This window comes from Arachis hypogaea, chromosome 13, assembly GCF_003086295.3.
Source record: "Arachis hypogaea cultivar Tifrunner chromosome 13, arahy.Tifrunner.gnm2.J5K5, whole genome shotgun sequence".
Classification (NCBI taxonomy): Eukaryota; Viridiplantae; Streptophyta; class Magnoliopsida; order Fabales; family Fabaceae; genus Arachis; species Arachis hypogaea.
The window spans coordinates 136,920,927-136,944,928 of NC_092048.1; the positions used below are offsets into that span (position 1 = coordinate 136,920,927).

Consider the following 24,002-nt stretch of genomic DNA (forward strand, 5'->3'; position numbering starts at 1 on the left):
ATTTATAAAAAAATAATAAATTATTATTTTGATTTTTTAATTTATAAAAAATAATAGTATTAATGTTTGATATACTTTTTAAAATTAAATTATAATCTTTTAAAAAGTTATTTAATTGTTTATATTTTATAGAAAAATTAAAAAATATATTTTTATAATAAAATTTTATTATATTTTTTTAAAATAAATATTTTTAAATTAAAAAAATTAAATATAAAATAATTTATTTATAAACTATTTTTAATATAAAAATTTATTATTTAAATTATTTAAAAAATAATTAAATTATTTATCCAAATTTAATTTAAACCCTATTCAATATTTTAATATGCATATTCTTAGTTTAAAGTCGCTTGAGCTCTTTCCATGGTTGATGAGGAGGAAAACCTTATTTCAGTATGTCATGCCACCCACTTTTTATTTTTATTATTGAGATTGTGGTGGTATTTTTAAATAATGTGAAAAAATAGTGTATTTTTTTATATAGATAATCACAAAATTGAAGTACAGGTTTGTATATTTTAATTTTTTTTGTTATACCATAAATTTAAGGGTCAGATTTATGGTTTATCATTTTTTTTTCACAAAACTGACCCACCAATTTGTTGATCCTTTGAACAATTTTTTAGCTCATACATATCTGAGGCTCAAATTTCTCTATTACCCCAAATCTAATCCTAAATTTTGTTTCCGAAAACAAAACTGAGTTTTCGATTTGTGAGTTTCAATTAAAAATTTTTTTATTTCTATATCTATAAAAAACATACCATTTTTTTATAATTGAACATAACACATTTTAAATTTTCATAACTAAAAAAATTAGCCTCATGCCACCACCATAAAATACAATTAAATAATCACCATAAAATACAATTAAATAATTAACATCAGATTCAGAATTAAAAAAAAAGTTGGAAAGAGAGGGAAGATGAGAAGGCTAAGGAAAAGAGGGAGAAGTGGTGGTTTAGATGTGTGTGGTCGTGCAAAAAATAACGAAGGTGCTATCATGGGAAGAGATTTCAGTTACGAAGATTTAAGTGTTTGATAAATACATTGAAAGCACAAAAAATACGTTTAATTTTTTTGAACATTGTAATTTTTATGTGGTTAACTTTTTTTTTCTCTAAATTTTTACGTTTACTTAATCAATTAAAAAATTAATTGACATTCTATCAATTTTGTCATTTAATCTCATTTATAATAAAAAATACAAAAAAAAAAACAATCATCAGAATTATTGAAAATTTTTTTTCATAGCTATAACTATGTTTTATAAATAAATAATTTTTTAATATTATTATTAGTACACTTTGTTAAATTTTAATTTTTATCAATTTTTTATTTTTTTTTGCTAATAGTATGAATATTTTTGTTTATAATGTTTTTAATGTTTACTTATGTATATTATTGTATTTTTTTAATAGATTTTTTAGTATTTATTATTCATATAAATTTTTTTAATCATTTTTATTAATATATATTTTTTTATAGAATTTTATTTTTTTATTTGACTTTGTATATTTTTTATTATATGTTTTTAAATTAGTATATATTTTATTTATTATTATTAATTTTTATAATATAAATTTCATTAGAAATAATTAAATAAAAAAAAGAGTACTAAATTTTAACACATAAATTTAAATTATTTTTAAAAGAAATTATAGTCAAATAGTATTAAAATAATATAGTTTTGAATGATATAAATTTATGTCTTTCTTTAAGTATTTTTTGTCTAAACGTAGTTTTGAATGATGTAATACAAACTCTCATTTGCAAATTCTAATCCAAACACACATTTAGTATTTGTTTGAGCGCTAATAATAAGTTGGTAATTTTTTTTAATAAAAATTATTTTTTATTTATTTTTTAATATATTTAATAAATTTATAATAATAAAAATAAAAATATTAAAAAATAATTTTTTTGAGAAGTTATAATTTATTTTTTTAAAAAAATTATTTTTAAGTAATAAATAAATAAAAAATACTTTTAGATTGTTATATTTAATAATAATTAATAAATAAAAAATTTTTTTATAAGATATCCAAACATAAAATTATTTTTATTTTTTTATAAAATAAAAAAAAACTCAAAAAAATATTTTTTTAAAAACTCACCCAAACAAACTCTTAACCCATACCATTAAGTTAAAAACACATTTTTAATAAAAAATATTATTTACATGCTAAAATCAGCTGTAAATCTAATGTATTTTATATTACATATATATTTTATTTTAATAATTAATTTTGATATACACCTAAAGTAATTAATTTTAATGCACCTCTTAGTGAGCATAAAAATAAAAGTTAACAGTTAAATTTGTTTCTAAAATATTACATTATCTCTAAATTAATTTCAAAATATTTTAAAAAAATTCAATTGTATTAATTATAAGATAAATAAATAATAACACTCTTATTCTAATAATATTATTTATTTTTTTAAATTTATACAAATATATAATACAGTAATGATATTATCAAGAATTAATGATATTATTATTTTTCATAAAAAAGATTAATATTTTAGTGTAAAAAATTAAATAGCTAAATTTTAAAAAAAATATTAATAATCTAAAATTTTATAAGGTATGAAAGTGAAGATTTGTAGAAGAAACATGTCACCACTTTATAGCATCAGCGAATGAGCAGAGCCACCGTGTATATGAAACCAATAAGAAACATCCACGTGGAATTTTGACGTAAGTTTGCGCGCACCGATCCCACTCTCCTATTTTCCAATAAAAAACAAATGCATCGAGACCCAACCCCTCTCCCCCCTTTCTTCTCGTCACTCCCTGCCCCTGGACTGGAGAACTCTGAAGAACGGAAAATAAAAAATCCTAGCCCTTCATCGCCACCGCCGTTCTCGGGTTCTCAGCGCCGCCGCCGTTTTCGGGTTCTCAGCGCCGCCGCCGTCCCCAGGTCCTCAGCGCCGCCGCTTCTCCCTCTTCCCCGTGTTTGGAACCCAGTAGCTCGGCACGTCTTCTTCATCTTCGCTGGCTTCTCGGCACAGAACCCAGGTTAGTGGCTTCTCGTCTTCATCTTCACTGAACGTTCGGTCTTCTTCTTGGTTTGAAGTTCTGAAGTTGTTGTTCTTTGGTCATCTTCTTCAATTTTTGTTCCGTTTTTCTTCAATTCTTCTTCTTCAATCTTGGTTTGAAGTTTGGTTCTGAATGTATTTGTTGATGGATCTGTAATTAGTAATTACCCGGGTTAGTGTTTTAGTGTTTTCTCTGTTTTCAAATTTATTGTTCCTGTAATTGCTGGCTTTGATTTGTTTATAATTACCCAGGTTCTCAATGTATTTGTTGATGGATCTGTAATTGCCCAGGTTCTGAATCTATTTGTTGATGGAGCTGTAATTGCTGGCTTTGATTTGTTTTTAATTACCTTGGTTCTGATGTATTTGTTGATGGATCTGTAATTAGTAATTACCCAGGTTAGTGTTTTAGTGTTTTCTCTGTTTTCAAATTTTTTGTTCCTGTAATTGCTGGCTTTGATTTGTTTATAATTACCCAGGTTCTGAATGTATTTGTTGATGGATTTGAAATTGCCCAAGTTCTGAATCTATTTGTTGATGGAGCTGTAATTGCTGGCTTTGATTTGTTTTTAATTACCCAGGTTCTGAATGTATTTGTTGATGGATCTGTAATTGCCCAGGTTCTGAATCTATTTGTTGATGGAGCTGTAATTGCTGGCTTTGATTTGTTTGTAATTACTGGTTTACTAGTTGCTGGCTTTGATTTGTTTACTAGTGTTTTGTGATTATTGGTTAATGTTTTGGTTTGTTTATTGCTGAATGCTATAGGCAGATTTCAGATATGGTCTTGTCCATGATTTTTTGAGTTTTCATTGTGCTGTGGCTAGTCTTTAATTTCGTATCCGTTTTATTAATTTCAGTTATGGATAATAGTATTTAGATATGTTATTGATAAATTATGATGTTGGGATTTAATATTTAGATATGTTTTTTTACTATTTAACTTTTGAATTTGTATTTTGATAAGATCATGTAGATTTAGTTAATGATAGTTTATGTAGTGTTTTAAATTTGGAAGATATTTTAAGATTTATATTAGACTATAATTATATTTTACGGTGTTTATTTATAATTTATTTATTATTATATTCTAAAACGGTTTTTTCGGTTGAACCATTGGTTGGACCGGTTAGACCAATAAACCAGTAAATCAGTGACTAGAACGGTTTAATGACCGGTTCGGTTCTCAGAACCTTGCTTCCGAAGCACACACATATCGTGGCATTCATTCATCATCATAATTAAAGTACATAAACCTCAAAACGCCGTCGTTTCATTCATGGAGGCTCACGGATCCGGTCTCCGCCGCCTCCTGGTTCTGGGGTTCTGTGTCGCCGGCATCTGGTCTGCCTACATCTACCAAGGCGTTCTTCAGGAAACTCTGTAAGACACGCTGATTCAATCATTTCTGTTACGAATTTTTAAATTTCGTTTCTGAACTCGTTTTTCTTTTTAAAATGAGTCAGATCCACAAAGCGGTTCGGTCCAAATGGCGAGAGGTTTGAGCACCTTGCATTTCTGAACTTGGCGCAGAATGTGATTTGTTTGATATGGTCTTACATAAGTGAGCCCCTGTTTTACTTCTTTGTTTGGTTCTTTCATTTCTGCAAGTTACAGTGTAGAACGAAAGAAATTCTGTTTGTTCTGTTTTGTGTTTGTGCGCGTTTTAGTGTGGTTGCTTACGTTAATTTGATATTGCAAAATAATAATAATACAGTGATTAAGATATGGCCAAGTGGGAGTAGTGGTGGTGCACCTTGGTGGTCTTACTGGAGTTGTGGAATTACCAACACTATTGGTCCAGCGATGGGAATTGAAGCACTCAAGTATATTAGTTACCCGGCTCAGGCATGTTACTTTTCTTCATTGTATGAGCTCTTCAAACTCTTTTTTTGGAAAGAGGCCTTTTAATGGTGGTGATATATTTCTGTGTCTTCAGTATACTGGTTTTTAATGGTGGTCTATTTGCTTTGTTGTCTGCTTGCAGGTACTGGCAAAATCCTCAAAAATGATTCCAGGTCAGTATATGTATATCACTGTCACTATTTCATGCTCCAGAAAAACTGAATTTATTTAGGATAATTCGAATCAATTCAAAGTGGTATAGCCTTTTTATGTCTATTTGGGTTCAAATAGAATCACATTAGGTGGAATACCATGTTATTACCAATCGCGTAGTAACCTTGCATTTATGAGTAGTAATGCAATTGTGTTTAATCATTTCTATTTGTGTTTCACATCCTTTCATATACTTATAATAGGAGATTAAAGATATCTATTTGGTGAAGTTTGAAAAAAAAAAAAACATTGTTTCCTTACTGCTTACCACCTCTAAGTATGTAAAAATGGAGAAGTCTGAAGCCTATGGTCATTTCTTATATAAAAGCGTTCTGCCATAACAAGTACTCATTTTACCATAACAAGTCCTCATTTCTTTAGTAGTTATTTTATATTTCATAACAAGTACTCATTTTACCATGATACAGTTATGTTGATGGGTACTATAGTGTATGGTATAAGATACACTTTTCCAGAATACGTCTGTACATTCCTTGTTGCTGGAGGGGTATCAACATTTGCACTTTTAAAGGTTAGGAACTCATCAGAATAATACGGAAAAAATATAATCTATAGGGATACACTTTCCCATGTTGCCTATAAAAAATTCATGTGGATTGAGAATGCAGCTTAGCTTTCAAATTTCTCATCTTTGCTTATGCTTATTGGCAGACTAGCTCAAAGACTATGAGCAAGTTAGCACATCCAAATGCTCCCCTTGGATATGGACTATGTTTCCTAAACCTTACATTTGATGGATTTACAAATGCAACTCAGGATTCCTTAAAAGCAAGGTAAAATAAGCAAACCTTGTTCCTCGATCTGTCTGATTGCTTGTAAACTGCAAAACTTTTGGATTCTTGTCCTTCCTTGACATAATCCCCCCCTTCTTGATTCACTGACTCTGACTTTTCCCCATTATTCCAAGATAATGATGTGTATAAGTAAAATTATGATGAGAATAATGACGCTAAATGTAAAAAAATTTTAGTTCTACTTTTCGGGTGTTTGAGTGTTGACTTTTCAGCAATGTTTAGATTTTAGAATGGGAGATGATTCATATTTAAGACTATATCAAGTGTTATTAATTTAATTCAATTACTGGTTTTTGTTACTCAGGTACCCTAAAACAAGTGCTTGGAATATTATGTTGGGAATGAATTTATGGGGAACCATATACAATATGATTTACATGTTTGGCTGGCCCAGTGGAAGTGGATTTGAAGCTGTTCGCTTCTGCAAACAGCATCCAGAGGCAGCATGGGATATTCTTCTCTTCTGCTGTTGTGGTGCTGTGGGCCAAAACTTCATCTTTTTGACAATAAGCCGATTTGGCTCTTTGGCTAACACCACCATTACTACCACTCGCAAATTCGTTAGCATTGTGGTATCTTCTCTGTTGAGTGGAAATCCGCTTTCAACAAAACAATGGGGTTGTGTTTTTATGGTATTCACTGGATTGTCATACCAGATCTACCTCAAGTGGCAGAAGCTACAACGACTGCAGAAGAGAAAAGCCACTTGAGGAGCAACCTTCAGCAAATTTGAATTCACACGTTGGTGTTGGCTCATTTGCCCATCAACCATTGTTATATCTTGATAACCTTACAAGTTTTGATGAACCCAATTTAGATTTATAAGAATTTCATAGAAATGTTTCTTTAATATAGTTGTAATTGTACTCCGGGCAATATACCATCCATCCATCATTTGATCTCAATGTAAATGTAGTTCATATCTCATTCCGTTGTGGATAAGTGGTATGTCGGAATGGAATAATGGCTATATTCAATTAACACTACACCCGTTGTAATTTGGTATTGATAAGTGATAACTCCAGTTGAGTAGATGATATTTTTAAATAGAAGTTAAGGTTGAATATTCCGTTTCTTCTTGGTTCATATATTTATTTTTACATGCCAAAATTTCATTTTATGAACAATTCCTTGCCTATTCTTTATAAATTGAGTATAGCAAACTATCTTTATATGAGAAATAAGAGAATATAAATTAGCCGTCAGATCTAAATAAATAGTTTGGATTAAATTTTGAAATAAAATCCACTCACTTGCACCTTCCTTATTTGTTTCGTTGAAACAATTAAATGATTACAATTGAGGCCTAGCTCAATTCGTAAAATCATATGCCTCTTATTACGTTGTACTCATCCTTTCTAGAATTTGCGCATGGGATTCATAACGTGTACTTTACCTCATTTTCTTCATAGAAACAGCAGATTCTGTTGTTGCATCTGTGTATAATTATGTTGGAAAACAATTTTCTTGTTATTTGAATTAATGTGTGATGAAATGCTGTTCTCTTTAGCTAAAGCTTCATATTTTTGCCTCTTTCTGCAGAGCGTAGAGAAGCGAAGATTTGTAGCAGAAACATGTCACAACATTAAAGTATCAGCCAATGAGAAGAGCACCGATATTCTACACATAAAACTCCCTAATGACCCTATCTAGTTTAATTTTATTTCTACCCCGAGACTATTGGCTTGTCTAGAGTAATTTCATGTTAGTTTTCTCTTTCTTTATACCCTGTTATATATATATAAAATGATGTCAATTACTCCACTGTTATGTATGATACCGAATTAACTCAATTATGGATTTGGTGAATCTAACTTTGAGATGGAAAGCGCCAGGGATCTTGGTATGTTGCAACTTGTATATCATTTTTTTTTCTTCTTGACTTTTAGCCAGTGTCTTATTCCAACTCTCAATTGAGTCTTTAAATGCAATGATCGAGATGTTGCTCCTCCTTTTACCTTCAAATCAACAATGATGGGAATCTAATGGTTTTTAGAAAAACAAAAACAAGAGTCCATTTGATATGTCTGGATATTATTGGAACTGAAGAGAGTTGATGGCTTATACTCAAACAACTGGATTAAGAGTCACTATTGTGAATGGTGGTAAATGACGTTAGTGGTGGTAGGATTAGGGGTGTTTGCAGTGTGCTTTGGTTCAATTTAAAAAAAAAAGTTATCGATCTAAATACTTATTTTATGTGCGGTGCAATTTGGACGGAATAATTTTTTTTGTAGAAATTTGATCCGATGCGATTATAAATGATTTGGATTTGTTTGAATTTACGGTTTTTAAATAAAAAATAATAACTTAATTTACAAAATTAATACTCCGTGACATAGTATAAATACACACTACTAAATTACTAATAATCTCATAAACATTATAAAGTAACATGTCCAACAATCCAACATAATAATAAAACATAAATTTCATAAACATTATAAGATAATCTATGCAGCAATCCAACAAATTCAACAAGTTTTGATAAAATAATAAATTTTTAACATAAAAACAAGTTTCAACAACACAAAATTAAATAACATAACAAGTCTTAATAAAAGCATAACATAAAAAACTCTAAATTGAGAGATGAAGCACTGATCACTAATCATATTCATCACTAATCATATTTATTACCAGAGTCTTCTTCATCTATTAATTAAAAAATTGGTTCAAATTCTACAATAAAATATAACAAAATAAATATTAATAACTTAAACATATTATAAAATAGTAAAGTTAATCAATATACGTAGATAAAATAAAACCTTTCTCAAGTTTTTCAAATTATTCAAAAGACTCTTTAAGATTAATTGGCAATGAATCGGCTCAAAATCAATTTTGTGCACAAATCAAAATTTCAACAGTTTTTGGGGTAAGAGAGCTCCTATATTGATTAAGCACTCTACCTCCTGTGTTAAAGGTGGATTCAAAAGCAACCCTTGACACATGCATAGCTAGAATATCATCCCTCGCAATTTGACTAAGAACATAATATTTGTAATTGTTAGAGCTCACTTTTCACCAAGTTAAAATGTCAAAACTACTTGGATCAATTGGTTTCTTCAAGGACTCCATGAGGTACAAATTCATTTTATTTGTGTTGACACTCTCATTGGCTTATACATCATTTTCAAATACTGTTGCAAAGTAAATATCATCAAAGACACTATCATTCATCTCCACATTTTGGTTGTGTTATGCAGATTCGTGTGCTTGATCACTATTAAGAGCAATCCTATAGCTGTTAAATAAGTCATTGAATACTTCTTTTATCTTACCACATAAAAAATCAGCATCTTCCTTCTCAAACAACCTTTAAAAATTTCACTCAACAAACTTAATCTTATATTTAGGGTCAAGTACTACAACAACCAAAATCATTATGTTTATATTTCTCAAGTTACCCAAATATTTTTCATGCCTAGCTTTCATTTTTGTAACCAGATTCTTAAATAATATGTAATTATTATTAACCCAAGTCTTCAAAGAATTAAAAATTAAACAAAAATGATAAAAATATGAAGAGAAGGTCATAAATATAGAACTCAAGACTTTTTTGGCTACATCCAAAAAAATCTTTAAAAATTTCACAAAGAATCTTGCATTATCCCTATTTTAATTCTTTGGAATGCCCCTTGCATCATTATAAATTCAGCATCTCTCTCATTTAATCTATTAAAGGCCTTTTGAAATTTTAAAGTACTATATATCAAATATTATGTAAGTAAAATTTTATTTAGTGGGGACATTTAACTACACACAAGAGCAGTTTTGGATCTAGCCTCTTTAATACAATTTTTAAATTTATCCATGCAATTAGGAGAAGGACAGACATATCTAACAGTATTCCTAATTTTGCTAATTAAAGAATGCATATCTTTCAGACCATCATTCACTACTAAGTTTAAGATATGAACACAACACCTAACATGTAAATGTTCAAAAAAGTAACTATTGAAACTTTTCAAACGTGCTCTAAAGACTCTACTTATATCCCAATTTAAAAAAAATTTCTATTTTTTTACCAATTATTTCACCTTATGATTCTTGATGAGACAAAAGTTAAAAATTTTCTTTTGGAACTTCCAATATTAATCAATAACATGTGCAGTGAGACAAAGTTAGTTTAGATTTTGTACAGAAATCTAATAATTAGTGGTCAAACACACACTTTGCTTTAAATTTATAAAGACATTCTTCAACTTATATTTTTCATTCATAAACAAGTTCTAACAATCCCTAGCAATTGAAATCCTTCTCGGAATATAAAATTTTGGCTGCAAAATACTCATAAAATATCGAAACCCTTCCATTCGACAAATTTAAAAAGCAACTCATCTACGATTATCATTTTAATAAGAATTTATCTACATAAATCAGAATCCAATGATACAGCAGTCAAACAATTATCTAATCTATTTTGTTTTCTTTTTTTTTTATGTTGATACATAACAAGTATATTTTATGTGAATATTAAGTGAATCTTTTAAAAAAATTTTACATTGACACCAAATAACTTTTAAGATTGTGGATACCATTTTTATATGAATTAGCCACATAAGATGCTCTACTTTAGATTAGGGTTTGTATTTGTGGGGAATGGACATGAGGCGTGTGACTGTGTGCGGTGCTATGCTACTGCTAAGTACCAGGGAAAAGGGAGTAAGGGTCTTAGATCATTTTTAGTAGGGAATTCATTTCAATTTTTATTTACGTTCCACATGTTATAAAAAGTAATTCCACATCAGTTTTTATATCATAAAAAATAAATAGAAACTCAAAATATTTTTTTCTTCTCCATTAGTAGGAATTAACTTTAGTTCTTATTGTGACATCACTTAATTAATTAATTAAAATAATTAAAATTAATGTAGTTACTATTTTTTTACACTAATATTATTAAAATTTATAAATTTAAAAATAATTTACTATTAAAAAATATTAATATTAACAAAATTAATAACTTCATATATAATAATAATAATAATACACAATATATAATTAAAATTTATTTCTTTAATTAATTTACCATGTGTCAAAATTTCATTGGATTGGAAGAGTTAGTTCCTTTGAGAAGGGACTTTCCTTTTTTATTCCTGAAAGAACTCAATTTTTTTTCGCTCCAATGCTTCAAAGTCTCTGAATGTCAGAGAATGGGCTCCACTTTTATACCATTAGAGTTGCTCTTATAATATTATTATTATTATATTCAATATTTATATTATTATTATATATGCGGTTTGATTTGTTTTGATTGTGCAGAGTAAAATTACAAACTAAACCGAACTGTAATAAAACTAATTTAAAACCCAAAAAATTTTAAAATTGAGCGATTTGTTCGATTTTTAATTTGAATGGATGTAATTTTGTGTTTATTTTTAAATCGATTTAGATCTAAACACCCATAAATAGGATGATGTTAGTAGTGATGATGGTGGCAATAAATACTGTTCTGTGCTTATGGATGACAGATGGTGTAAAGCTGAAATTAGTAGGAGAGATAGTTGGAGATGGAAGATGGATGACATAAGAATTAGAGTTTAGAATTAATGTTAAGTTATATTTAGTAAGATTAATTATGTGTAGGGTTAGAGTTTAAGGTTAATTAAAATTAAGAATAAATTTAAAAAATATTGTTTTTATTTTTGAGATGAGTCTCAAAATCATCTCTAACATTATTTACTCTATTTTAAATTAGTCCAAAGTTGTCGAAAAAAAAAATAGTCCATTATTTTTTCTTTCTCCAAATCAGCCCTCCAAGGATACCTTCTTTCTCCTCCGATGACTTCCCCGTAGACATTGACATTTATTCGGAATGAGTGGTTTTATGACATGGTATTAGAGTTCTAGATCTGAAAGGTCAAGAGTTCGATCTTTGGTGAACTCCAAAATCAGTATCGGATGGTTATTCTGGATAGTATGAGTGTATTATATCTGATGTTCATTTTTTAACTCATATTAGGTCAAATAAATAGTCCATTGTATTGTACACATTGTACAAATACTCCATTGGAGATTCATAAAGAAAAGGTATTCACCAATTTCTCCCGAAACACTCGCACATATTGTGGCATTCATTCATGATTCATCCTCAAAACGTTGTCGTTACATTAATGGAGGCTCACGGAGCCGGCCTCCGCCACGTCCTAGTTATGGCATCTGGTCTGCCTACGTCTATCAAGGCATTCTTCAGGAAACTCTCTAAATTTGTTGGTTTTTTTTCGTTTCTAAATTCGTTTTTCTTTTTTTGGAATGGTTCAGGTCTGTGAAACGGTTCGGTTCGGTCCAAATGACGAGAGGTTTGAGCACTTTATATTTCTGAACTTGGCGCAGAATGTGGTTTGTTTGACTTTGAAGATATCTTATTTATTTTGTTCTTTCCTTTTTTTTTCAAGTTACAATGTAGATTAGGTGTATATGATTCGGTTCGGTCTGAAAATTTGGCACGAACCCAAACATATTTGAGACTAATTTGGTGTGATTTCATTGAGTTTATAGTCGAATCCGGGTCTAAAAAATAGAGACGATCATTATTTAGGGCTGAAACCGGATCAAAGTAAACCCGACTTCATCCGACCTATGTGTATCCTAAGAAAATTAAAAAAGATATATGTTTTAAATTAATTTCAATATTATGTTATATTAACTATAAGCTTATTGTTTTATTTTTAATCACACTTGTTGAATTAAAAAATAGATCAAATAAGTATCAAATTAAAATTTATGAAAAAATTCAAATTTAAATATGGATATCAATTTTTCGATAACAAAATTTTTCTTTATAGATAAATACATTATAAATAAATTTATTTATAAATAATTTTTTTTTATAAATTATTGTTAAATCTTTAAAGACCCAATTTTTATTTGATTTAGACTCGATATAATTGTAGTCCAAAAATATTTAGATTTTATTTAATTTAGGATCAGATTAAAATCTAAAAAATTAGACCCGATATATATTTAATATCAGATCTAAATTAAAACAAACTCGGTTATAGTCAACTTATATACACCTCCCCTAATATTAACATAAATTGTAGAATGAAAGAAATTCTGCTCTATTTGTTCTGCTTTGTGCTTTGCGTGTGTTTTGGCGTTGTTACATATGTTAATTTAATATTGGAAAGAATTTTTTTTAGATACAAAAATTTAAATTTTTAATATATTTATTTTTTATTTGTTAAATGAAAATATTTAAAACATTCTATTATTAATACATGTTAGTTAAACCTGAAAAAAAGTTTACAGTGATTAAGATATAGTTAAGTGGAAGCAGCGGTGATTAGAGATGGCAACACCATCCGAATCTGCAGGTATTCATTCTATCCATACTTACTTGGGGCGGGTAATTATCCGCCCGCACTGGGATGGATTTTGAATGGATCGGGTTTTTAGGAGGGTCGGGTTTAGGTAATACCTGTCCCTACCTGCCCTGACATATATATATATATATATATATATATATATATATATATATATATATATATATATATATATATATATATCCATTTTGTTTCTTAAAGAATTTCAGACCAGACACTTTAGTCCCCAACTAAAATTAATTACTCGATTGGTCCCTAACAATTAACTCCGTCAGTCACTTAGGTCCTATACTCCGTCAACTCTAACGGAGGACAAAATAGTCCTTGACAACTCTAACAGAGGACAAAATGGTCCCTGATCTCCTCTGTTTGGAAATGACACTGTTCTCTCTCAATTTTTATCATATCTTACATAACACTAGGTAGCGTTTGGTGGAGAGACAGAGACGGAAAGACTGAGACTGAGAGACAGAGACTAAGAGACAGGAATTGAAATAAATCTAAGTATTCTGTTTGGTGCAAAATGGGAGACATAAATTGAAACAAGAATGAAACTCTAATTTAATTTGCATAAAGGGTAAAATTGGAATTAATTAGTTGAAATAAAAGTATTTTAAGTATAAAATGTTCTTAAAGTTTTAGTCTTAATCTCTAAAAATTTCAGTCCCCTGTGTCCCTACTTTTTGGAGGTACTGAAATACTGAAATTTTAGAGACAGAGACAGAAATTTTAGTACCAGTCTCTGAACTAACAAACACGATACTGAGTCTCAGTCTCTCAGTCTCTGTCTCAGTACCTCAAAACAAACGCTACCTAACAAACTAACACTGTAACTTCAAGCTACACAATGCACACTCTATAACTTTAATGTTCATATGGAAAAAAAATCCTCAACTTATTCTCAATCAATTCATACTCAGGAAATTAATGACTATGTCTCTCAACTAATTGTCGTCTTCGATGGATCATATGAATCTAGACAGCAAGTCTAATTTGTTAAGACTCGTCGTCGTCGTTGTCATCTCCCTCCTCCTCTTCCCTATCATCTCCATGACATCACATTGTCCACCACTCCGATCGCTTCCTTCAACTTCTTCTCCGAACCAATGTTCAGTAATCGCTTCAATTTCTATATGAGCAGCAACGGCGACATTGCTCGTTGTACTGATAGCTTGGATGCGAGGTCGAAACTGTCTACCAACTTAGACTCCGGAAAAGAAGGAATGAAGCACTCGGTGTCTATTTCAAATGAGAATTTGCATATGATGTCGAAGGAGAATCTTCTCATGATGTCCTAATGTCCAACAATCTATATTGCTTATCGGAGAGTGGAAAAAGGCGTGCCCTTGGGGTAGTTGTGGAACTTGGTCTTAAGAATGTCGTGAACGTTGTCGGGGTTGGAGGTAATGTTATTGAAGACGTGGAAGTTGATGCTTCTGATGGGTGAAGTGCAGATGAGGTGGATGTACCAGTCACAAAGATTTAGAAAGTGTGTGGTCTATGACATGTTGAGGTATGTGCGACACGTGTGGCAATTATACCATGGCTTAATCTTGGAGCTAAAGAGGAGGAAGAAAAAGATGAAAAAGAAGACTGTGAAGGTGAAGAAATAGAGTATGAATATTAGAGTTATACGAGATATGATAAAAATTGGGGAAGAACAGTGTCATTTTCGAATAAATGGGTCAGGAATAATTTTATCTTTTGTTAGAGTTGTCAGGGATTATTTTGTTCCCTGTTAGAGTTGTCAGGGACCATTTTATCTTCCGTTAGAGTTGACAGAGCCAAGGATCTAAGTGACTGACAGAATTAATTGTTATGGACCAATCGATTAATTAATTTTAGTTTGGGACTAAAGTGTCTAGTTTGAAATTCTTTGAGGATCAAAATGGGTATATACTCTATATATAATATATGTAAATAATTAGCAAATGATTAATAATATTGTATCATATTTAAATTTTTACTTTAAGGCCAATGAATGCACAAGCCAGATTCAAACTTGATACTTGCTTAAGCGGATTAATAAACTACCCACACCATCCCAAGTTTTTTTTTTTGGACACAACCATCCCAAGTTTGTTACTATACTTTTTTTCATTATATGGGCTTTTCAAACATATATTTCTGGAAAGAAGCTTTTATAGAGATTTTGGGCCTATCTCGCACTGCATGGCTGTGATTTATTTGTTTATTTCTGTGTTTTACTGGTTTTTAAGTGCGGTTATTTTTGTTATCTTGTCCAGGTCAGTATATGTATATCACCAGCACTATTTCATGCTCCAGGAAAGCTGAATTTTATTTAAGATAAATAAAATCGATTCAATACCATAAAAAAAATCGAATCAATTCAAAGTGGTATAGAGTTATTTTTTTTATGTCTAATTGGGTTCAAATAGAATCAGATAGGCGGAACACCATGTTATTACCAATGGCATATTAACTTGCATTTATGAGTAGTAATCCACTGTGTTTAAGCTTTCTATTTTTGTTTCACCTTATTTCACATTTTCACTTATAGGACATGAAAGATATATATTCGGTGAAGTTTGGGGGAAAAAAGTTTCCTTATTGTTTACCATCTCTATGTATGTAAAATTGGAGAAGCCTATGATCGTTACCGTTGGGATGCGTTATGCTGTTATGTACATATTCACCTTTAAATACACTAAAATCTTTTATGGAAATACAAACTAAAAAAAAAAAATTATTTGTGTTATTACTTATTTGTGGTATTAAATTAAATATGTAAAAGATCATTTCTTTAATTCTTTTACAACAGTTAAACTAAAACACAGTCCCCTAAGATAAGGGTCTCATAAAGTTCTATGATAACATATGATTGTGTAACTGTAACTTAAATCTAGACTTTGAATCTGTGGCACCAAAAAAAAAAAAAATCTATTGAAAATTGTAAATAATAGTAATTGCAAGTCAATGAAAATAATGAAGGGAACAGTTAGATAGAATTAGCTGGTAGCATCACTTTAGAATTCTCAAATGACAAATATGTTGCTAAAAAGACACTTTTGTTGGATAGAGAGTGCTGCAGGATTGATTGAAAAAGCACTTATTTAGTACTAAAAGTTAAACATTTTATCTAAATTTCTCACCCTTGAAATTGCATACTTGCATGGAATTATATGAAGAGCACTACAGATTTTCAAAAAACTCACTAAAAGTGTTGACTGTGTAGTCAAAAGAGTCATAGGTGCAGTTTGCCTTTAATGAAGAAAGTTAAGAGTAAAGGAAGGCGCTTTATTTTGTAGATTGTTCCCTCCTTCTTTATAAGCTAATGCCTTTTTCATATTCATCATTATATTATGTTATGTAATAATGCCTTCTGGATTCCACTTCACAACCACCATCAACAGCCATGGAACTAACTCATTAAGATGAACTCTTGTTCCACACAGCACAACAAGCACTCCATGAAGGAAAGCTCTGCAATCTGCATGCAGCATGAATCTGCCACAACACAACACAGGGTCCCTCTATCTTATGTAAGTACATAATTTTGTCTAGAACCCTTTTTTCTTCTTCTGTATGAAAGGACAATGTACATGTCTGGTTTCATGTTCAGAGAGTGAGAGAATTTGTTTATGCCTAATTGGGATTACTTGTTTGAAGAATTCTCTAGATTTGGTTGTGTAAGAAATAGATACAACATTGAGCACACCAAAACCAAAATACCACTCAATTATACTTAAGTTTCAGTACATCAGAAACAAAAAAAAGGGGAAGATAATTTATTCTATAATCTATGCACACCAAAAACAAACAAATAAGAATCTAGGTTCCAACTAATTAATGAAAATCCTCTATTACACACTTCTTTTCCCCCTTTTTTTTGGCAACTTTTCTCTTTATGTTTTTGTTCATTATATGTAGTAGGAAAGGCGATATGCCAATGTATACATATGCGCAAGATGACTAATGATAACACACCAGGCTCTGTACATAAAAAAAGGCAAAATGCTGGATTGGAGAAAAACAAACCCAGAATAATGTGAAAAGAAGACAAACCAAAGAATCACACTCTAAAAGCACACTGATTTTTGGTGCCATTATCTAGGAGGTAACCCTTGAGTGAAGGGAAGGATATTGTTAGATATGTTGAAGATGGCAAGAACATACCATTACATTCTTGCCAAGGGTATGCCTTTCAAAGTTTTAGGGCAGAATAAAATTGAAATGTTTCTCAAACTAGGCAAAGAAGGATGTCAAGGATTCAGAAAGGGGAAAATAACCTATGGATATTGAGATCTAGGATTGTAAACTGTCTAGTAGGGCTCTTTTGCAGGGTGGCGGTTGTGATGGTTGAGCACTTGGGTTGAGAGATGGAGACTCCACTCCTAGTGTTTTCCTTAAGAAGTTCCTTTCCTGAAAGAAGTTCAAGAACAAATGGTTAGTCTAGCTTCAAACTTTGATAAATTGGAATGCATGACAAGAAAAAGGGTCACGACTAATTGGCTAATTGCTCATAGCAAGTATACAGATGAAACTAATTAGGAGGAGATAACAAAATATGCTTCATGGCTATGTATTTAGTACTGTTATAATACTCTAGTCCTTCTGTTCTAGAGCTTAGCTTAATTATGATTTAAGCAATGCATATGTCTGTCTTGTATAATTGCAGATGCTGATATCATCTATCAACTTCCACTCTCTTACATTAAAACCTATCCAACACCACACCTAAATTGCACTGCATTATCATGTTACTGCTAGAATGGATAATTTGATAGCTTTCTCGAAGTCCTGCTTCTGATTCATATTGATTATTGATTTTATAGGAACATTGGTTCAGTGCGGTTTCCAAATATACAATGTTATTAACAGTATATTCATACTTGTTAGTTGTTACTATTACTGTGACAGTATTTCTGTTGCTCTTAAAATTGTTTACTCCCAAGATGTTTGGGTAACTTACACTTTCCGAAAATTGTGGGCTGGGAATCCCTGCAGCCAAAGATCTGAATATCGGAGTTACTTGAACAGGGGAACCAAACTCCACTCTTGATGAGGCAGAAACAGTGCTATCATTGTTTATTTGTTCTTCCGAATTCGGCAGCATATCTACTATGGAAATATGTATATCTTATTAGCATTTTGGTTCATTAAAATGGTAAGGGTATTAATAAATGAGGGAGAAAAAGTAATATACTTTAGAAAAATGATAGAATTTTCATTCTTAATAATGAATTATGTTACCTTGATCCAAGGTTGCAGTAACTAGAACACCTCTCTCACATCCATCTACTTCTTTCTTATCTTCAATTTGTGTGGTTTTCATTTCAGTTTTTATATCCCGGTGTGAAGAGTGTTCCATAATGTCACCAGCTGAGAGAGGGAGGATAGTTGATCCTGTACTGTATTCAGAACTGGCTGGAGAGTCTTCATACAGATCCATTTGCCTGAATCATATTAAAAAAATATTAGTCTTCTTGTTAAGCATACAGGAAATTATATTTTTAAAGTCTTTAAAGTACCTCCAACATGGCTGGCCTCCCTCATTACTACTCAAGTCTTCAACCATATTTTTAAGATCAGCAAGCTTTAAACCTTGAATCTTGCATTTCAAATTGTTTGCTTCTTTGGTTCGGTTCAAAAACTCTTGAAGAACCTAGCACCAATCCAAAGTAGTGTCAGTTGAACTCTACAAAGTAATGGCATTTCTCATATCTGCTCAAGAATGACAGTTACTTCAGACTTCTTAAAGGCAAGGTCAACTTCCTTTAATGATTCATGTCTCTTGCCATCTTCATGACTAGAGAGATTGCAGATGTTCTGGAAAGTATATGAATATGAAATGCCTAGTACTTTACAGTTACATTTTGATGCTACAAATGTGACTTCTATGATTCTGCTTTGGTTCTGTTGATGCTGAACTTTTATTAGAGACTAGAAATATGTTGTCTCTACTAGAGGCTGTTCTCATGAAACCAACTACATATTTCAATTATGACAAAAGCATAACGTGCTCAATGCTCAAAATCAAAACAATACAGGCCAAGAGATTATGGAGGTTCACCTTCCACGTGTTTTCAAGACTTTGGTCCATGTCCTCTGTATCAATATTTTGAGCTAGTGAGCTAAGCAACTCTGCTTGTTGCATTAATGCATCTATTTTTGGGTCATCCCTTTTTAGAAATGTTCCTTGAGTTTTATTATTTTGAGCTGCAAAGGCATAATAAACCAGTTTAATATTAGAATAGGAGGATGGCCAAAGTTACATTTGCTGAACATCTTAACTGCAACTTGTTTTATGCTTTAGGTTTCAAAATTTGAGAATCATGTTATGTATGTAACTAATAAAATTCAATTTGGAGATAGTTACCAGAACTACTAAACTTGGCATTGCAAATTTGAAGCTCGTCTAGCAAATTGTTTATGTTTTGTGAGTTTTGAGCTAATACTGCGAATGGTGTCCTTGGATGCTGATTTATCAAAGTTCCATTTCGCAAATGTGATCTATCTCCAAACTTGATCTTCCCTCCATCATCCGTGATATGAGCCCTCCTGCATTACAATAGGAGAATATTTTAGCATCATTCTTTGTAAATTTGTGTATTGGGATTCATAAACCGTACTTTACCTCATTTTCTTGATAGATATAGCAGATTCTGATGTTGCATCTGTATTATAAGCATGTTGGAAAACAATTTTCTTGTTATTTGAATTTATGTGTGATGAAATGCTGTTCTCTTTAGCTAAAGCTTCATATTTTTGCCTCTTTCTGCAGAGTGTAGAGAAGCGATTTTTCACAGCATTATCCGTTCTGCATACAAAGCATGATCAATAAGATTTGAAATTTCCATTCTGAATGTGCATGAAGAGGAGAATGACTTTTGTTACCTTCCTGAAACCACTTTCGCTATTTCTGTCCATCTGTTGCCATATAATTTTTGAGCCTGCAAAGAAAATTGCAGGAATTAAAGCCACAAAACAGATTTACTGAAATATGGATAGGCTAGAGTAGCAAATCAAGCTTGTTCTGTAGACCTTTTCATTGAAATCCAAATTCTTAAAGTTGTGTAGATTCCTAATCTTATACAATAAAGTAAGCTTGTTAAACTCGAATGGAAAATCTTAACTTTTGGAGAGAGGAAGCATGGATATACCTCACACAAAAGCATGTCTTCCTCTGGTGACCATCCACCTTTCTTGAAATCAGAATTCAAGTAAGTGTACCATCTGATATTTTATTAGTTACTTAAGAATCAGATTGGTAACAACAATAATAATAACAACAACAACAAAGCAGAAGATCAAGGAAATTCAAAATACACAATAAGCATTTCAAAATCTCCACCTTCTTCTGCACTGTCTTGTCGTTTTGTCCTTGAATTTAGAAGCAATAATTGCCCAACTGCATATAGTTTTTTGGCAATAACAAGAACCCATTTTAATGTTACATCAAGGAAGGAAAGAAGCAAAAACAATGGTAACCCAGGAGAGGAAGAATTAGTACTTTTCAGTTCCATGGATACCAATCTGCTCTCTCAGTATATCATCTTCCTGAAACTCACATAACCAAGCATAAGACAATATTCAAATGCAAATGGATTCATAAGTAGACAAAGAACTATTATTAAACAATAAAAAAAATGCAATAGAGAGAATAAGTTTTTACCTCTTGAGTCCAAGTTACAATGTGACCCTTCTTCTTAGATTCTCTGTTACACTGTTCTTCCTGTTTCTTCATTTTTTGATTTGTCTCTCAAAGGTGTTTTTCTATTGAGGTGGCTCTCTTACTTGCATGCTAAAACCAAACGCTCCACCTCTGTAAAATAATATAAAAGCTATTATGGTTTGTGGATGAAAAAAATGAAAAAAGGGGGCAAAAAAAAAGAAGGTGGAACCACTTCTTCTTTCTCTTTCATTGGCCTTTACCTATAACAAGCATAAATTCCATTTCCAAAAGACATTACCAAAAGGTACTCAACTGAAAAATATAATAATAAAAAAAAGGAGTATTACCATCTAAAAAAATGGCCTCGGATACTAACTTTTCAGACACCCTCCTTTTGATCTCAGTCTCTATATTCTGCAGTCAAAGAAGAACAGAAGAGAACTGAACACAATCCAATGCTCAAACCAGAGATGCCAGAATAACATGAAATGAAGAAAAATAGAAAATGGGCAGTGAATAATATAAAAGTGGATTGTCAAATGGTAAATGGGATTGGATCAAAATCTTGAATTTCTCCAAACCCAAATAAGTACCAACTAGGCAACTACCAACCAATTTATTTGATGTTGTGCTAATGTGTAACTAATAATCCAGAAAAAAGTGCTGGATCTAAACAAATTTCAGAAACTTTGGGGGATACACAAATGAGGTGAAAATAAGGGTAGGTTCAAACTCAAAAATTTGTTAGGTAGACACAAAATAAAATTGTACCTCAACTATATGAAATTTTGTGCCGTTTGTTGTGATACCATCTGAGTTAAACTAAAAGAAAAAAAAATCTGGTAAGAACCAATCAAAGTGAGCAACAACACTGTGGAGTGTTGGAAGTTGGAAGTGAACCAAAGACTTTAAGACCAAAGTAGTAAGATTGATCTGTCTCATATCATATTTCAACAATGTTTTCGTTCTCTCTCCAACTTTTCAAAACGGTCACTCAGCTTATGAGTTTATTATGAGTTGGGTGGTTCTCTTTTCTTGCAAGAAAGAATCAGAGGGAGAGAAAACATAAAGTCATAAACTAATAGGAGCAAGCGAGCAGGATTAATTAATTAATATAGTTTAACTTAGGTTAGTGTGCGGGTATAAGGGGAAGTTTGAATGTAACGCTGAATTCCATGAGATGAGAGGGTCCTGCAATGTGACTTGTGCAGTGTCAAGTGTCTAGTGTGCACAGTGCAGTTTATATAATAATAATGCCCCACTTTCACAGCTTGCACCTATGTAACACTACCATGTGTGATCAAATCATATGTTTGTATAATCTAAGTTATCTTAGTTAATTATGCATATGCATTGGAGTATATCATAAGGTTATTATAAAAATGATATCTGAGTGAGGGTTGATACTAATGTAATTTTTTATAATAAAAATGTTAAGGGTATATATAATAGGGGAGTGAACATCATGTACAACAGCTGCATGCATACATAATTACTTGGCTATATGAATTTTGAAATTTTGTGAATTTTAAGGTGACATGAGACTGTGCGTGACACTTAACAATCTAGGCTACACCGCCCACTCTTTTGCATTGAAATTTTAATGGTTCATGACTTCATGTGTCTTATTCATCTTTTCATTATGTTCATGCCAAATGTACAACCACAACTTCATGCATTATTTTCATTTCTTCTATAGAATTTAATTACATAGTCATAGAAAATATGGAGTATGCATGTTTTTTATTGTTTTATAATTGATTTTGTTAAAATAAATTTTAGTCAAGATTGATTATGAAACGTAAAGTGATTTATGTTTGGTAACTTCAATTTTACTAAAATTAATATTATTTGAATCTTGTAATCGTAGTTTTAATCATATTTTTAAATTTTTGGACTTTAGCATGTATTGGAATTTTTTTAAAATAAATAAATTTAATTATTTTAAAACTATTTATATTTTAATAAAAATAGGTATACATATATTTTGTATATGTTCAGTTGCTTGGGTCTTGAACGGGTCGATTGCAGTGGAGATTAAGAGATGGTGGGGTGACTGGCTCCGGCTCACTTTCGCGCGTTGGGTCTCCTGGGTTGTTGAGAAGAAGGAGAGGTCAGGGTGTGAGGTCCTGCCGAATAGCGATTTGGTGTAGATGAGGGACCACCTGCAAAAGAATTCCGACGCTCAAGTCAATATCCGTACAAAAGCGACAGTTAGAGTAAAGGATAGGTGACGTACTTTTGGGGAGGAATAGGGCCCTTCTCTTATATAATCTACTAAGGCGGGTCCCACAGGGATAGACTCACCTTTCAAGAAGCTTCTTTCCCAGTTGTCATGTGCCTCGTATGGGGGAGGTGACATTCGGGTCACCACCCAACTCGAGTCGTGCAAGGCCATCGGGTCGGCCGGCCCTTCGGGTCCAGTGATAGGCTAGATGGATTGAGCCGGAACAGTATACAATATAAATAAAATAAATAAAAATAATATTACTTATCTCGTTTACAATATAAGTAAAATATATGAATATCTATTTCATTTATAATGATAAGAAAATAGAGTCATTTGAACAATACGAGTTTGGTGTATTAAAAAGCTTGTATCCATAGAACATCTGCCGTAACATGGATAATGAATAAATAGGAGTTAATATAATTCCAATTGTGTTTAAAAAAATTATTAGTATTTTTGTCATTAAAAGATATTTTTGACTGGTTAGTATTCCAAAAAAAATCATCAATTCTGCAACAAAACCGCTCATGCCTGGCAATGCAAGAGAAGCCATTGATAAGATACTGAAAACTGTGAATATTTTGGGCATTGGGATAGCCATTCCACCCATTTGTTCAAGATAAAGAAGACGTAGTCTATCATAACCTGTTCCCGCCAAGAAAAAAAGCGCAGCACCAATAAATCCATGAGAGATAATTTGTAAAATGGCCCTGTTGAGCCCCGTATCACTTATAGAACCAATTCCAATAATTATGAAACCCATATGAGATACCGAGGAATAAGTTATTCTTTTCTTTAAATTACGTTGACCAAGAGATGTTGAAGCTGCATAGATTATTTGAATTGAACGTAATAACATTAACCAGGGGGAAAATATGGAATGA

General features: G+C 31.3%; 2 protein-coding genes across 10 annotated transcripts; one reads left to right on the forward strand and one right to left on the reverse strand.

Moving 5' to 3' along the window:
• The first annotated feature begins 2,704 nt into the window (after positions 1–2,704).
• LOC112791908 (UDP-galactose/UDP-glucose transporter 3) lies at positions 2,705–6,987 on the forward strand. Of its 8 annotated transcripts, none has more exons than XM_025834936.2 (9): positions 2,765–3,028; positions 3,340–3,447; positions 4,182–4,431; positions 4,515–4,612; positions 4,766–4,896; positions 5,036–5,066; positions 5,535–5,638; positions 5,779–5,900; positions 6,226–6,987. In XM_025834936.2, exons 3-9 carry the CDS (start codon positions 4,328–4,330, stop codon positions 6,629–6,631), a joined length of 996 nt encoding a protein of 331 aa, XP_025690721.1. In that variant the 5' UTR covers positions 2,765–3,028; positions 3,340–3,447; positions 4,182–4,327; the 3' UTR covers positions 6,632–6,987. The 8 variants fall into 8 exon arrangements, with proteins under 8 accessions (XP_025690720.1, XP_025690719.2, XP_025690721.1 ...); XM_029297252.2 differs by having other exon boundaries at positions 2,767–3,028; positions 3,301–3,447; XM_072212744.1 differs by having other exon boundaries at positions 2,773–3,028; positions 3,301–3,447; positions 3,528–4,431.
• Positions 6,988–16,921: 9,934 nt separating this feature from the next.
• On the reverse strand, positions 16,922–22,103 carry LOC112791909 (transcription factor MYB88). Of its 2 annotated transcripts, none has more exons than XM_072212742.1 (14): positions 21,660–22,103; positions 21,236–21,302; positions 20,889–21,038; positions 20,727–20,773; positions 20,568–20,624; positions 20,377–20,449; positions 20,111–20,166; positions 19,851–20,033; positions 19,593–19,774; positions 19,287–19,432; positions 18,745–18,878; positions 18,467–18,669; positions 18,186–18,331; positions 16,922–17,635 (listed from the first exon to the last, which is right to left on the reverse strand). In XM_072212742.1, exons 3-14 carry the CDS (start codon positions 20,958–20,960, stop codon positions 17,519–17,521), a joined length of 1,416 nt encoding a protein of 471 aa, XP_072068843.1. In that variant the 5' UTR covers positions 20,961–21,038; positions 21,236–21,302; positions 21,660–22,103; the 3' UTR covers positions 16,922–17,518. The 2 variants fall into 2 exon arrangements, with proteins under 2 accessions (XP_072068843.1, XP_025690723.1); XM_025834938.3 differs by having other exon boundaries at positions 18,186–18,334.
• Positions 22,104–24,002: the final 1,899 nt, after the last annotated feature.

Coding starts and splice junctions, on each gene's coding strand:
- LOC112791908 (XM_025834934.3), top strand. CDS start 2,758: ATGCATCGAGACCCAACCCCTCTCCCCCCTTTCTTCTCGTCACTCCCT. Junction 5,639..5,778: donor CAACATTTGCACTTTTAAAG/GTTAGGAACTCA, acceptor GCTTATTGGCAG/ACTAGCTCAAAGACTATGAG. Junction 5,901..6,225: donor CAGGATTCCTTAAAAGCAAG/GTAAAATAAGCA, acceptor TTTGTTACTCAG/GTACCCTAAAACAAGTGCTT.
- LOC112791909 (XM_025834938.3), bottom strand. CDS start 20,960: ATGAAGAAACAGGAAGAACAGTGTAACAGAGAATCTAAGAAGAAGGGT. Junction 20,167..20,376: donor AAGACATGCTTTTGTGTGAG/GTATATCCATGC, acceptor TTTTCTTTGCAG/GCTCAAAAATTATATGGCAA. Junction 18,879..19,286: donor GTCTTGAAAACACGTGGAAG/GTGAACCTCCAT, acceptor GATTGGTGCTAG/GTTCTTCAAGAGTTTTTGAA.